This window comes from Drosophila takahashii, chromosome 2R, assembly GCF_030179915.1.
Source record: "Drosophila takahashii strain IR98-3 E-12201 chromosome 2R, DtakHiC1v2, whole genome shotgun sequence".
Taxonomy (NCBI): domain Eukaryota; kingdom Metazoa; phylum Arthropoda; class Insecta; order Diptera; family Drosophilidae; genus Drosophila; species Drosophila takahashii.
Genome location: NC_091679.1, coordinates 38,828,257 through 38,841,819, shown reverse-complemented (window position 1 = coordinate 38,841,819; position 13,563 = coordinate 38,828,257). Strand labels below are relative to the sequence as shown.

Genomic DNA, 13,563 nt, shown 5'->3' with positions numbered 1-13,563 from the left:
TAAACATTTAAATATAAAATAGTAATAATATAATATCAAATAAAAACACCTCTTAACGAGGTAAAAAACTAGTGACGACCGCACCTTCAACATACAAAAGTTCTGATATCAACATTTGTGACGAAAAATTATTACACTCGTCATTAAATAGACTTTCTAATCTTTTCTCATTCGGCCCGCCCTAGCAAACTATTCCAGCCTTTTTCCCTTTACAGGCATTTTCTATTGCAGCGTGACGAATGAGAAAAGATTAGAAAGTCTATTTAATGACGAGTGTAATAATTTTTCGTCACAAATGTTGATATCAGAATACAACTAAAACATTGCGAGGGGGCATTTATCCCCACCGGCCCCAACAGCTCCAAATTTCGAAATTTTCACTTTTTCACTTTCACTGCTCTCTCTCCCAAGCCAATTGATTTTCTTAAAGTCTTGGTATGCAATTCTTTAAGTTTTTGCAATACCTTTCGATTGGTGTATTACTCATTACGATCGGACTATCACAGCAGATTTTCAATTTTGCGGCTATATAATAGTAGTCGCCTTCGCACACTCTCCTGGTGCGCTTCGTCACTACATGTACTGCCGTCCATAGTGATAAATTCCCGAAAAGCATCACTATAGAATTTTTGAGAACTTTCGATGTTTAAGTATGTACATTGTACATAAAAGACTCCAATAGGTCTCATGGGACCGATTAAAATAAATTAAAAAAATGTATTCGCAAATGCAAATGCTGATAATATAGATTTCTTAAGAAATGTGCGTCATAGAAAAATATTTTTTTGTAGTTTCCAGTATACAAAAGAAGTTTCCGGACCCCGTGAAAATGACGAAAACCATTTGTTACATGCAGCTGAGATCTTTTGGCTTGGCTGTCGGTTGGTTGGAGCTGATTTTATTCATAACATTAACGTTTATTTATGGGGAAAACTTATTACGTTATGGACTTGATAAACATGAATATAAATATCACTTTGTTTATGGAACTGGTAAGATATAAATGATAATTAAGTGCAGCCGCCGGATATAAAATTTCATTTCAGGACTCAACATGGGCGATTGTTTTTTCTTCGCACTTGCTTTAATTAATACTCTGACCTCATTCCTGCTGATCCTTGGTATTAAAAAGGTAAATAACAAAATTACTAGGATATTTCACTATGAGTGAAACGTCATCCATACTAAAGGGTATATTGAATTCAAATTCTCGAATGGCCACAAGAAGCAAAAGTTTTGTGGCGAGAACATTTTCTAAGATTTTTTACCGTTTAAATTGAAAATAATATTTGGTTTTCTAACATATTAACAAGTTTTTACACATTTTTATATTTATAGGGGCGATTTCTGCTTTTGGTTATCTGGCTAATCAACAGAGGAATCTCCCTCTTGGGTTATTTCATTATTTCAAGCTTAGAGTTTACAAAGTTTATAATGTCAAACGACGACGTCCACTATAATGCCTCCTGTGCCATCCTGCAATCTCAGGCCCTAATTCGTGAGTTTTTATCTCATACTTTGAAATTCCAAAGATAAATTTATTTCCAACTTTTTTATATTGTCGCATTTTAGTATTCAACTGTTTTCTTGTTTACGGGATCTACTGGCTTTTAAAGGAAATCAAGGACTCAAATGACCAACAGCATCGTTTGGACACACCAGTTTTCTCAGTGTCGCAGGAATCTCGTCCAAGCAAATTGGATTTTAATGCTTACGTTCATCAATACAAATTCCAACCATCTTTGTTTGGAAAAGATTTTCCCGATAATGAAGACACTGATAAACTATTGGAAGGATCATAATTAGCTGGATCTTTTAAGCGAGCACAACATACATATTTTACATTTTAAATACTGACAAAAAAAAACTTATTCCGCGACAAGAAATGGTTTATCAGTGGTCGAAAATATTTGAAAACTATATTTTCTCACACTATATTTACTTTAGTTACGCGGAACTGTTGAATTTTCAACAATTTACCAATTAAACAATAAATAAAAACATAGAATTCGACAATGATCTTTGACAAACTCAACAAATTTATAATCTTTACAATAAGCAAGTTAATAAGTTTTTAGTATTAGGCGCCGTTGGCTGATGGCAAATTCAAAATATACATTATTAAAAACATACAAATGTATATGTACATCTTTCTTATTTCTGCTGCCGAATCACATTCCGCAATAGCCACACATAAGTTGCAAATCAGTTGTGCGTGGCCATCAGGCAAAATAGGTTTTGATTCTTTCTTTATTTAGAAGGGATAAAACAACCCCAGTTGTGTTTAAATTTTGACAAAAGCCTAGCATTTTGATCTCTTCGTGCAATATCGGTCGGTAAATAGGAATATCAATTAATATTGATATTAAAAACAATAAAAATTTTTTAGAACCGTAGAGAAGTTTCCTGAAAAAATGACGAAAACCATTGGTTGCATGAAGCTAAAAACGTTTGGCTTGGCTGTCGGTTGGCTGGAACTGATTTTATTCATTATAACAACGATTTATTTGGCCTTTATTTTGTTATTTTCTAAACCAAATCCGAAGGATTTCGCTGGTAATATATAATTGATTTATAAAGTGCAGATGAATGTCAATAAAATTATTTATTTTTCTGTAATCGTCGCAGTTATTATTTATTACCTCACGCTTAGTGTAATTAATATTCTGACTTCGTCCATGCTGATCTTTGGTACATTAAAGGTAAGTCAAATATTTATTAATGAGCTTAATTTGTAAATAAATTTTGCGCCAATTTTCACAAAATTGTTAAAATTGTTTCACAAATTTTAATTTGTTTCACAGGCGTAAAGAGACTAGAGTAAAAGAAAGTTTACAAAAACTTTTATATTTTCAGTGCTGCTATCTGCTTTTGGTTCCTTGGCTGATCAACAGAGCAATCTCCCTTTTGTGGACTTACATTACTACCAGATTAACGTTGATGGTCATAATGGACAGTGTCTCCCTCCCATTTATCATTTTAGTCACCCTTTTATGCCTGGCGTTTACCAGTGAGTTTGTCTACCATACCCAGGTATTCCGATGATATATTTTTATATTTGTAATTTCAGCATTCAACTGTATTCTGTTTTATGGAATCTACTCGCTTTTAAGGGAAATCAAGGCCTCAAAAGACCTTCAGCGTTTGGATGCACCAGTTTTGACAGGCGTGTCATAAATCTTGACTTACATTCATCAATACAAATCTTCTTTTGGAACACATTTACTCGGAAGCACTAATATTTTTATTGAAAAACTATTATTAACTTAATCTTTAAATTCTAAAATTTAAACTTTGACATCTGCTGTGTAACTTGCTTCAGAAACTTAGAGCACTTAGTTCATTCAAAGTCATAAATTAAAGAATCGTTATCTTTATTTATAATCCGAATTTTCATTCTTATCGATACTAGAAACATCTAGACAACGAAAATCAGCGGAAATATGTATTAAACTGAAACGGTTGTTGTGTTGATAAAACATCTTATGTATTTTTAGAAATTAATATATAAGTTAAATAAACAATTTGTTTAACAAACTATTTGAAAACCATAAATATATATATATTGTAGATGCACAAACTAGTACACACAAAAAAATTTGCTTGGTAAAATTGACCAACAAAGATAGTTACGTAACTATTAAAATAGTTACTTGTATTTTGTTTTTGCTTTGGGTTTGTGTCTTTGCTAATTGTGTGTATTTTGTTGTGGTGAAATGACTATTTACTTAGTAGAATTGACGATTTTGCTGGTTGGGGCCTGTTTGACAATTATTACAGTTGATTTTACCAAGTTTTTTTTTGTGTGTAGGCCAAACCGGAAAGAACCGATTTATAGTCGAAATCTAAAACCCTAAATGGCCTTGACCTTGGTGTCTGAAGGATTTGCCTGCCCTCGGAAAAAGTAAGTTTAATTCTTGGCCCATGGTAAAAACACGAAAAGTTTGCAGCTCCAAAAGATTATAATAGTCTATTTACACTGGGGTGGAGTTATGGAGTTATGGGGTTATTGACATAACCCTGTTTTTTTTACATAGGATGTGTATAGGCAACTAGATGTGGGCAAAAGTGGGGTACTTTTAGGGTCTTTGGTATTTCGGAGTATTTTTTTGTATATTTCGGTATATTTTGTATTTATTTCCTATCGTTGAAGGTCCATCCCTAGTCAAATAAACAACACAAACAACAAACACTAGATGTCATTACTCGATATTTGGAGTTAACCAAGTGGAAACACTTTTTTGGAGTAATCGGGTTATTGGCTCACTCGATAGGTTACCCCACACAGTGTGACTAGACTATAAAGCCTAGTACTCAGTACGACGAAAACTGCTAGCTAAGCATAGGAGTAAGCGAGAGGCAAATAGGTAGCTAACGCCTTTAGCCGGGGACTTTTTTCCACCTCGGTACTCAGTTGAGCTAAGGAAACAGTAAGGAAATACCAAAAAAATACTAGATTTAGCGGATGAATTCCGATGAACGCCTTTAGCCGCGGCCCAAAGAATAAAAAATTTAATCTTTGGCTGTGTTTGTGCAGAACCGGTGTGCCAATAACATATTATAAATGGAAGGAAAACTACAAAAACCAATGGAAAACTGCCTGTAGGAGTTGCTGCAATACATATTGCCATTCCAATAGCGAATTTCAAGCTTGCGACCCAGGTCGGCTCAACGTTTTGTAATATTTTAAAATTGGCGCCAGTTAATTTGTTTGCTGAGAGTAAGACCGTGCTACATGCATTGCGGATGAACTCCGAAAACTTCGGTCACACTAAAAGATTAATATTTTTCGACTAGTAAAACTCTTAGCCGAACTGAGTACTAGGCTTAAAAAGTCAAATTTTATACAAAATCAAAAATCATACTAAATAAATACTACCTAAGTCCCGGATAGTCCCGCCTCCGAAGTGGTAAGTAGTTCTTTTGGCCGATATTGTACTTTTTAACCCATTAACCTGCTTATTTGCAGGCCGTTAAAGGAGGCACCACTTTGTGCCGTTGCATCCGGCGGACGGCAGCTGCTCCTCCTCCATCTGGATCTTACTATCATCCTCTTTCATCCTCCTGTTCGAGCATACGTTTATATATCTATATAAACGTATATTTGTAGGGTAAATTAAAAATTTTTTTAAACCAATATTTTGAAAATACGTTTTAAATTTCCTTTGGTATATTTCAAAAAACCACCAGCGGTCACACGAAAATAGGTATTTGTTTTGATGCTATTTTGTAAATAAAAATGGAATGCGTTTTGGACGAAGAGTTGCTGGCCAATATAAAGTGCAGCGACCAGGAGGATGGCGACGAGGACGACGACAAGATGCAGATGGAGGAGGAGCAGCTGCCGCCGCCCGATCCTACGGCCCGAAGTGGAGCCTCCTTCAACGGCGAGGACTCGGATCCGCTGCAGGAGACCGCTGGCAACTGCCAATTTCCCTGGAACTTTGAGGACGCGGATGTGCTGATTGCGGAGGATCAGCTGGCGGACATGGTGCTCAAAAGGGAGGAGGAGTCTCTCCGGCCACCGGCGCCCAAACGGGGACGTGGACGCCCAGCCTTAAATTCCGGAAACTACACTTCCTCCTCCGGTCAGCAGTGGAGTGTTTCCAGGAATCCCGAGCTTTCTGGCGAGGATCTGCCGCTCCTGGGGCAGCAGGCCTGCGGCAAGGGACCCGCCCGCAGTGTCTCCAACGCCGTCGAGGCCTGGATGCTGCTCTTCGACGACGAAATGCTGAGATCCCTGCTCCGGCATCTCAACGAACAAAAGCGCATGCGGAGAACGGAGCGACCGCTGGACATTGTGGAGCTGCGGGCCTTTCTGGGCCTCAGCTACCTCGGAGGCGTCTTCCGGAATGCCCGGCACAGTGGGCCGCTGGAGGAGCTGTGGACTTTGGAGCTGGGAAATGCCATCTTTCGGGCCTCCATGACGCTCGCCCGCTACGAGAGCATTTGCGAGTGTCTGGCGGGGAATAGCGGCTGGTCCGAGGGCCAGAAGCTGTGGCAGCGTCTCCTGATCAACTGCCGCTCCTACTACGGCTGCAGTAGTTGGCTCTGCCTGGATGAAGCCTCCTCCGCGGTGGCCAAATCCCGCATGAGCCTCTGCTGCGATGCCAGAACCTTGTACATGGTTAATGCGGTGGTGAGCAGGAATCAGCGGTTTCTTGACAAAGATGTGGAGCAACTGATCTGCGACTTCAAGACGACGGGCAGGAATGTCACCCTGGGAGCGAGGCATTTAAATCTGGAACAATGCGAGCAGCTGGCCAAGCGGCAAATCAGCTCTCTGGGAATGCTGGAGGCGGATTCACCTGATTGGCCGCGTCACTGGCCCTGCGAATCATCAGTCTTCAGTGGATCCTCTAAGCTTATACCCCTCGATGGCGAAGCGGTTTTAAGCTGCGGTTTGAGCTCCCAAGTGGATGCCCTGCAGGCCTTTCAGCAGACCTCGCAGGCCTGCCAGCAGTTCCATGAACTCTCGCAGCGTTTTAGCACCGCCAATGCCACGCCTGCTGCTCTGCGAAAGCAGCCGAATCCCTTCCTGCAACTCCTGCACTTTGTGCTCAATGCGGCGGCCGTGAATGCCTGGATTTTGCTGCGACTTTCGCCCAAAGGCGAGGCGGCGATGGAGCAGCGCGACTTCCAGCGGCAGCTGGGACTCTTCCTCACCCAGCAGCGACTGCAGCGACGCCTGCAGCGCAGATCCACGAGCACATCGCTGGTGATGCGGCTGCAGATCTGCGAGATTCTGGGCCAGTCCAGTCAGCGGCTGCTCAGCGAGGCGGCCGGCGAGGCCAAACTAACGCACAGCGTGGGCGTGCTGACGCCGGAGAAGATGAGCCTCCCGCTGGGCGTCAACCTGGCCAGTCGCTATGGCGAGAAGCATCGCAGGTGCAAGCCCTGTGCGCGGAACAAGCGCGGCACCAAATCCCGGACGCGCTGCCAGCAGTGCCTGCAACATCGATGCGGCAATCATCTAATCTCCCGCTGCTACGAGTGCGTGGGAATTCTCCCGGGTCAGGAGTTACCCGAGGGGAACATGAGATAAGACCTTGGACATTAAATAACATTTATTAAAGAGGCAATAGTATACTTAGGGGATGGTGCAAACACACTTTTTCTTGTGCTAAAACTACGATGACAACGGCTTAAGCGATTTAGAACTTGTACTGGAAGGACTTGGGTGCCTTGTACTTGCTGGCCATTCCCGAGGAGTCCAACGGGTCGCTCTGGTCGAGGAACAGACTGAGGAACTGTTCGTTCTGCAGCTCGTTCAGCGGCATCTCAAGCTCACTGCAGGATTTCACGATCTCGGCGCAGGCACGCAGATCCTTGCGCATGTCTAAGGGGGAAAAGGAGTTTATTAAGTGACTAATTAGGAACTAGAGCCCTGCGTGAATCATTGAATTTTTGTTTTATCATAGTATGCTATGAAAGGGCATAGGGGAACAAGCCTGGAAAAACTGCCCCAGGCGATATTGCAAAATTTTAGATGAGGATTGGTAGATAGGAACCTAATCGATAAGAATTCAAATTTTCAAATATTTTGATCCGCTGGTTTACGAGTAATCTGCCGCAACTAAAGAACTTATCACTTGATTTATCTTCCCTTCGGTGGTTCTTGAGAGAACTTTTTTGATGCCAATAATTTTTGTGTTAACCTTCAAGAATGTCAGCCAATCTTTGGATTTTTACCATTCTTATAAGCTAACAAAAATCGCCATTCAAATTTTCAAAAAATTGGTTCAAGACTTTCCAAGTCTGACAACACCGCCAGTTTTTTACAGTTTGTGTGTCCTATAACCATCTACTTCATATAAAATATTCATAATTTTTCGTGTGGTGCAACAGTGTTAAACAAACAAAAAACTGAAGAATTTATTTCTAGAAGGGTAGGAATGGAGTCAATAAAATATATTTGGCTTCTAAATAGTTAGTTCTAAGACCAGAATTATTATCAAAGAGTAAAATTTTTAATATTATGGGTGAAAAGTGGTCCGAATTATAAAATGTTTGGCATGTAAATGTTTGCTTGTAATTGATCGATTGGTGTATTACTCATTACGATCGGACTATCACAGCAGATTTTCAATTTTGCGGCTATATAATAGTAGTCGCCTTCTCACACTCTCCTGGTGCGCTTCGTCACTACATGGACTGCCGTCCATAGTGATTTAATAGGTACCCAGTCCCAGTCTAGTCCCCACAGCTTCGAATTTCATATCCTCCCTGGACAGAGATTTCATAAGAAATCCTTTGAGCATGGATGACCAACAAATACTTTAATTATGTGATTCTAAAGAATTCGCGGTCCAAAGAGGATTATTTAATATGCGAGATTTCGGCACCGTTGTTATTGCGCGAAATTGTTAACAATTTGTTATCATGCTCCGCATATTAAAGCTTTAAAATTACTATCTTGCTTTTTAGAATAACGATGGTGCCGAAAGAATCGCATGTTAAGTAATCCTCTTTGGACCGCGATTTCTTTAGAATCACATAATTAAAGTATTTGTTGGTCATCCATGCTCAAAGGATTTCTTATGAAATCTCTGTCCAGGGAGGATATGAAATTCGAAGCTGTGGGGACTAGACTGGGACTGGGTCCCTATTAAATCAATTACAAGCAAATACATGCCAAACATTTTATAATTCGGACCACTTTTCACCCATAATAATAAAAACGTTACTCTTTGATAATAATTCTGGTCTTAGAACTAACTATTTACAAGCCAAATATATTTTATTGACTCTATTCCTACCCTTCCAGAAATAAATTCTTCAGTTTTTTGTTTATTTAACACTGTTGCACCACTCGAAAAATTATGAATATTTTATATGAAGTAGATGGTTATAGGACACACAAACTGTAAAAAATTGGCGGTGTTGTCAGACTTGGAAAGTCTTGAACCAATTTTTTGAAAATTTTAATCGCGATTTTTGTTAGCTTATAAGAATGGTAAAAATCCAAAGATTGGCTGACATTCTTGAAGGTTAACACAAAAATTATTGTCATCAAAAAAGTTTTCTCAAGAACCACCGAAGGGAAGATACATCAAGTGACATGTTCTTTAGTTGCGGCAGTTTACTCGTAAACCAGCGGATCAAAATATTTGAAAATTGGAATTCTTATCGATTAGGTTCCTATCTACCAATTCTCATCTAAAATTTTGCAATATCGCCTGGGGCAGTTTTCCCAGGCTTGTTCCCCTATGCCCTTACTGATTTGTTTAATTCAATTCAATGTGAAATAAATTAAATGTTTTTCTAATTCATTTCGAATGAATAATTTTGATGAATTTTTTGAATTTGCCAGATTTTTTTTGTGCTTTCTTTTGAGAACAGAAAATGGAAAACTTTTTACAAATCAATGTTAATTGCATAGTAAATAAAATTCTGGCAGATTAATCACAAAATTATTGCCCTTTTTTTAAAAGAAATTGTCATTTGAATTATTTCGGAATTCATGCCACTCATTCATTCAATTCTATTAAACTCAAAACTCTAATTAATTCATTCCTATAAAACAAAAAATTCAAAATAATTCATTGAATCCATTCATGCAGGGCTCTAGAATGAATGAATGATTTTTATAAATTTTTTGAATTTGTAAGTAAAGAAAATTCAGGCAGATTTAATCACAAAATTATGGGCCTTTCTCCTTCAAACGAAAATTATCGTTTGCATTATTTCGGAATGCAAGCCACTCATTCATTTAATTCTATTAAACTCAAAATTCTAATTAATTCATTTATATAAAACAAAAAATACAGGGCTCTAATAGGAATCTACTCTACTCACATTGATAGTTGAAGAGCAGGCTGAGGCATCCAGAGCAGGCGGAACGCTGCTGGTGCTGCAAAAACACCTCTATAAGTCGATGCACGGCATCCACATTGTTGCGGCCGAGGAATGAGGAGCACAAGGGACTGGCTCGCCGCTCCACCAGCTCCTGCAGCTCCTTGTAGTGCTCAAATAATTCCCCCGCCGACTTCTGATCGCAAAACCAATCGCTGGCGAAGCATTGCTTCCACACGCAGGCCACCACGAAGATGTCCTTGTGCTCGCTGTGGATGGCACGCGCCACCTCGAGCAGCGAAACCAGGACAGCCTCGCTCTTCTGGGCCAGAGTCTCCTCGGAAATGGTACGAAAGGCGGTCCTCGCCATCCGCCTGCCCTCCTCCGAGGCCATGCTCACCCCGTAGCCGCGATGCAGGGTCATCAGCGCGACGTCCGCGTTGCCATTGTTCCACAAAGCGATGGCCCGGAAGGGAGCCAGATCGGCGTAGGTCCTGGAGAAGGGGTGCTCCAGCTGGCGGCAGGTGTCCGCCAGTGCCTCCAGCTGCTGCAGCTTCCGCTGGGCACTCAGATACTTCAGGCAGGAGACAAACACCTCATTGGAGGGCAAGAGATTGCAGCGAATGCACTGCCGGATGAGGTAAAGAAAGTCCAGCTTGTTCTTGATCTCCAGCGTGGCCATCAGCAGGTTGTCCAGCTGCGCCTGCGACAGGGATCTGATGTCCAGGCCCAGTTGGGGGGAGCGCAGCGCCTTCAGGTCGCTCATCATGCCCTTGGACATGAGACCCACGTTCTGGCTGAAGCTAGTGGAGCTACTGCCCTCCTTGGCCACATTGCTGTTGGCATCCTTCTCCTGGCCGCTCTTCATCAGGCTGTCGCGCAGCTCCTCCCACTTCTGGGTCTTCCTGGTCACAAGGTCATTGGTGAAGCAGTCGATGGCATCCAGCTGCGTGGACTTCCGCCGCTGGCGCTGCGTCCCGGGAAACAGAAAGGCGGAAATGTAGTTCTGGAACCGCTGCAGACCCTTCGGCGATCCGGGTGCTCCGGCCACCGTGGTGGTGCCGCTGCTCGTCAACCGGGTCAGCATGGCCATGGTTCTGGGGGTCACCTCCGCCGAGTCCTACGCTTCTCTGCACACACGCCTCCTTCGCGTCGCTCTTCGTTTCGGGTTGTATAATTAAAATTGTGTATTTTCTGTGTTTTTTTTTGTTTTCCACAGTGTGACCATCGCTGGTTCGGGAAATTAGCTGAGGGTGCAATTATGGCCTATTCACACTGCCGAGATCTATATAAAGCAGCTGATTGACCTACAAAAGGTAACCATAACTTAAAAAAAAGTTTTTCCAAATGCATTTCTTTAAATATTTTTGAAATAGTAAATAGCAGGGATCTTAAATAATTATTACTGAATCAATAATAATAATAATCAATAACATTCATCTATTTTTTGAACCAAAATATCAAGCACTTAGGATCGACATACGCAAAAACACCATATTGATCCTCTTTGATTTATATTTTTGTAATTTTTATAATATTTTTTTTTAAATAAAAATCAAAAGTAATCATTATTTCTGATCGGAAAAAATAAAACTTAAAAATAATGATTAACAATAATCATAATCATAATAATAATTCGTTTTTTAAATATATGGCGGAACCATGTTTTTTTTGTACCGGTATTAAGTCCTTAATAGAATACAAAACATTTTAATTTAATTTTATCATACTTTTCAAAACCTATTAAATAAATAAATCCATAACACCTTTCCAAAAGAAAGCGATTTATTGACGTACACAAAACTCGCCACCTTTTTCTTAAATCATACAGTTCCTAGGCTAAATATAAAGATCGTGGTTCGTGGTAATCCGTAAGTCCAGCAGTATCAACACACCAGGCGGTAGGAGATGTACCGACCAGCCGTCTCTGAGGACCGAATGATCTTGACCACTTGGCCGCGCTTGAGGCCAAAGTACCGGGCCACCGGATCGCCCGCCTGAATCCTCATCAGCATGTTCTCCTTCAGCTTGTAACGGCTGAGCAGCTCCTGCTTCTCCTCGACGGTCATGACCACGTGCTCCGGGACCAGTTCGTGCTCCGTGATGTTGATCAGCAGCTCGGACTCGAGGAACTGCTCCAGGATGTACTTGGGGGCCATGTCCACGAGGGATTGCTTGGCGGAGGGCGTCATGCCTCCCTGGACCACAACGATGGCCCGGTGGATGTTCTCCTCCTGCATGCGGGTGCAGTACGTCTTGATGGTCTTGATGCCGATCTTCGGTTCCTCCGGAAAGAAGACGAACATCTGATCCGTGGGATCGTCGTTGTGCGCCACTAAAACAATTAAATCCGAGCGAGCGGGCCGCTTTTCGCTGGGTTTGTCGCCGAACATCTCTTTAAATTGCTCCAGCGTCTGGTCCAATTCGTCCTGGGTCACCAGGTAGCCGCGGTCGTGGCTCAGCTGCATGATGGTCTTGCGAATGCGCCACAGCTTGTAGGTTTCCGCCTCGTCGTCCATGGTTATTTTATTTTGCGAAATTAACAATTACAAAATTATAAACACGCGGATGCGAAAGTGTGACTGCAGGTGGTTGCGGCGAAAAATACCGAGCAGCTGATATATACTAGTTAAAATACTAAAGAGCGTGTGGTGGTCTCACGTTTAGCGGGTACTTGAACCTGACAATATAACGGTTCATTTGAATCGCAAAATATTTCAAATTGAAAAAACGATTTTTTGGAATAACCATTTTTTCTAAATTATGGATAGTAAAAATTATAATAAATAATAAGTATCAAAAAGTCAATCTAAAGTCTCTTAAAATGGGATAAAAAATAATGAAGTAGACATAAATGTTCGCTCCCAATTTTTCGAGGGGTTTATTTTCTAAAATACTCTTTTTGAACCTAAAACTTCGGTTTTTTGCGATAAAATGTCTTTTGAATTAGATCAATTGAGGTTAATTATTTTTTTAAACCTTATAAACCTGTAATGGCGTTGATTACTACCTATAAATCGCTTTAAGTAAGAATTTAAATTTCACTGGTATTCTAAGTTCCATTTTTTTTGTGGTATTCAGTCATCTTATTCTTTTTGCCACTCATTGTCAATGCGTTCAATATGAGGTATGTGTTCCCCAACGCTCGCGCCGTGTGACCCCGTAATGAACCCAACTCACTTTCCTCGCAATATTTTACGTGCAACATTCAATTACGGCCCAGACGGGAAAATAATATGCTGCGGTGGCATGGCCGCTATTCTTATCCTTTGTCTGCGTGCCGCTCACTAAAAATGCCGTTAATATTTCCCATCCTATTTGCCATTCCCATCCTATTTCCCCCCACCCAAGTGCAATTATTTGGAACATCATCGGGTATGACTTTCGCATCCCATCCGCACGTCGACGACGCACCAACGTCAATGACTGACAGTTTATTTAATAGAAAATTCGCAATGTGTGTGGAGTGCTGTTTTGCGTTTGTTTTCCAAATAGTTTTTCCTCGACGGCCTCATACACCCGCGAACGGCATTGACAAATTGTGCGGAAAATATGCATAATAAATGAAGCCACGCACTTTGAACTTTTGCAGTTATTAAAACCTGAGAGCGTGTGAATTTCTTGCGAAGGGATGACTGTGAATAGAGAACCGAAATTAAAATAAAATTTAAGAAAGTAAGATTTTATTTGTGAATTCATTGACTTAAATCCTCTTTTAGAAATTAATTTATATTTTACAAATGTTTCCACAAATTTGGATTATATTAT

The 13,563-nt window shown here is 40.8% G+C and overlaps 4 protein-coding genes across 4 annotated transcripts; 2 read left to right on the top strand and 2 right to left on the bottom strand.

Annotated features, from left to right (window-relative positions):
- The first annotated feature begins 773 nt into the window (after positions 1-773).
- LOC108061153 (uncharacterized) lies at positions 774-2,018 on the top strand. Its single transcript, XM_017147212.3, has 4 exons — positions 774-992; positions 1,047-1,132; positions 1,339-1,498; positions 1,573-2,018. The coding sequence occupies exons 1-4, from the start codon at positions 830-832 to the stop codon at positions 1,800-1,802; spliced, it is 639 nt and encodes a 212-aa protein (XP_017002701.2). The 5' UTR covers positions 774-829; the 3' UTR covers positions 1,803-2,018.
- Positions 2,019-4,814: 2,796 nt separating this feature from the next.
- LOC108061189 (uncharacterized) lies at positions 4,815-7,049 on the top strand. The gene is made up of 3 exons (XM_017147271.3): positions 4,815-4,910; positions 4,970-5,111; positions 5,191-7,049. Exon 3 carries the CDS (start codon positions 5,240-5,242, stop codon positions 7,043-7,045), a length of 1,806 nt encoding a protein of 601 aa, XP_017002760.2. The 5' UTR covers positions 4,815-4,910; positions 4,970-5,111; positions 5,191-5,239; the 3' UTR covers positions 7,046-7,049.
- LOC108061190 (uncharacterized) lies at positions 7,050-11,022 on the bottom strand. The gene is made up of 2 exons (XM_017147272.3): positions 9,799-11,022; positions 7,050-7,339 (listed from the first exon to the last, which is right to left on the bottom strand). The coding sequence occupies exons 1-2, from the start codon at positions 10,886-10,888 to the stop codon at positions 7,155-7,157; spliced, it is 1,275 nt and encodes a 424-aa protein (XP_017002761.2). The 5' UTR covers positions 10,889-11,022; the 3' UTR covers positions 7,050-7,154.
- Positions 11,023-11,562: 540 nt separating this feature from the next.
- Positions 11,563-12,388, bottom strand: Polr2E (DNA-directed RNA polymerases I, II, and III subunit Rpb5). The gene has a single exon (XM_017147201.3). The coding sequence runs from the start codon at positions 12,312-12,314 to the stop codon at positions 11,682-11,684; it is 633 nt and encodes a 210-aa protein (XP_017002690.1). The 5' UTR covers positions 12,315-12,388; the 3' UTR covers positions 11,563-11,681.
- Between the last annotated feature and the right edge of the window lie 1,175 nt (positions 12,389-13,563).

Coding starts and splice junctions, on each gene's coding strand:
- LOC108061190 (XM_017147272.3), bottom strand. CDS start 10,888: ATGGCCATGCTGACCCGGTTGACGAGCAGCGGCACCACCACGGTGGCC. Junction 7,340..9,798: donor CCTGCTCTTCAACTATCAAT/GTGAGTAGAGTA, acceptor TTTCCCCCTTAG/ACATGCGCAAGGATCTGCGT.
- Polr2E (XM_017147201.3), bottom strand. CDS start 12,314: ATGGACGACGAGGCGGAAACCTACAAGCTGTGGCGCATTCGCAAGACC.
- LOC108061189 (XM_017147271.3), top strand. CDS start 5,240: ATGGAATGCGTTTTGGACGAAGAGTTGCTGGCCAATATAAAGTGCAGC.
- LOC108061153 (XM_017147212.3), top strand. CDS start 830: ATGACGAAAACCATTTGTTACATGCAGCTGAGATCTTTTGGCTTGGCT. Junction 993..1,046: donor TCACTTTGTTTATGGAACTG/GTAAGATATAAA, acceptor ATTTCATTTCAG/GACTCAACATGGGCGATTGT. Junction 1,499..1,572: donor GCAATCTCAGGCCCTAATTC/GTGAGTTTTTAT, acceptor GTCGCATTTTAG/TATTCAACTGTTTTCTTGTT.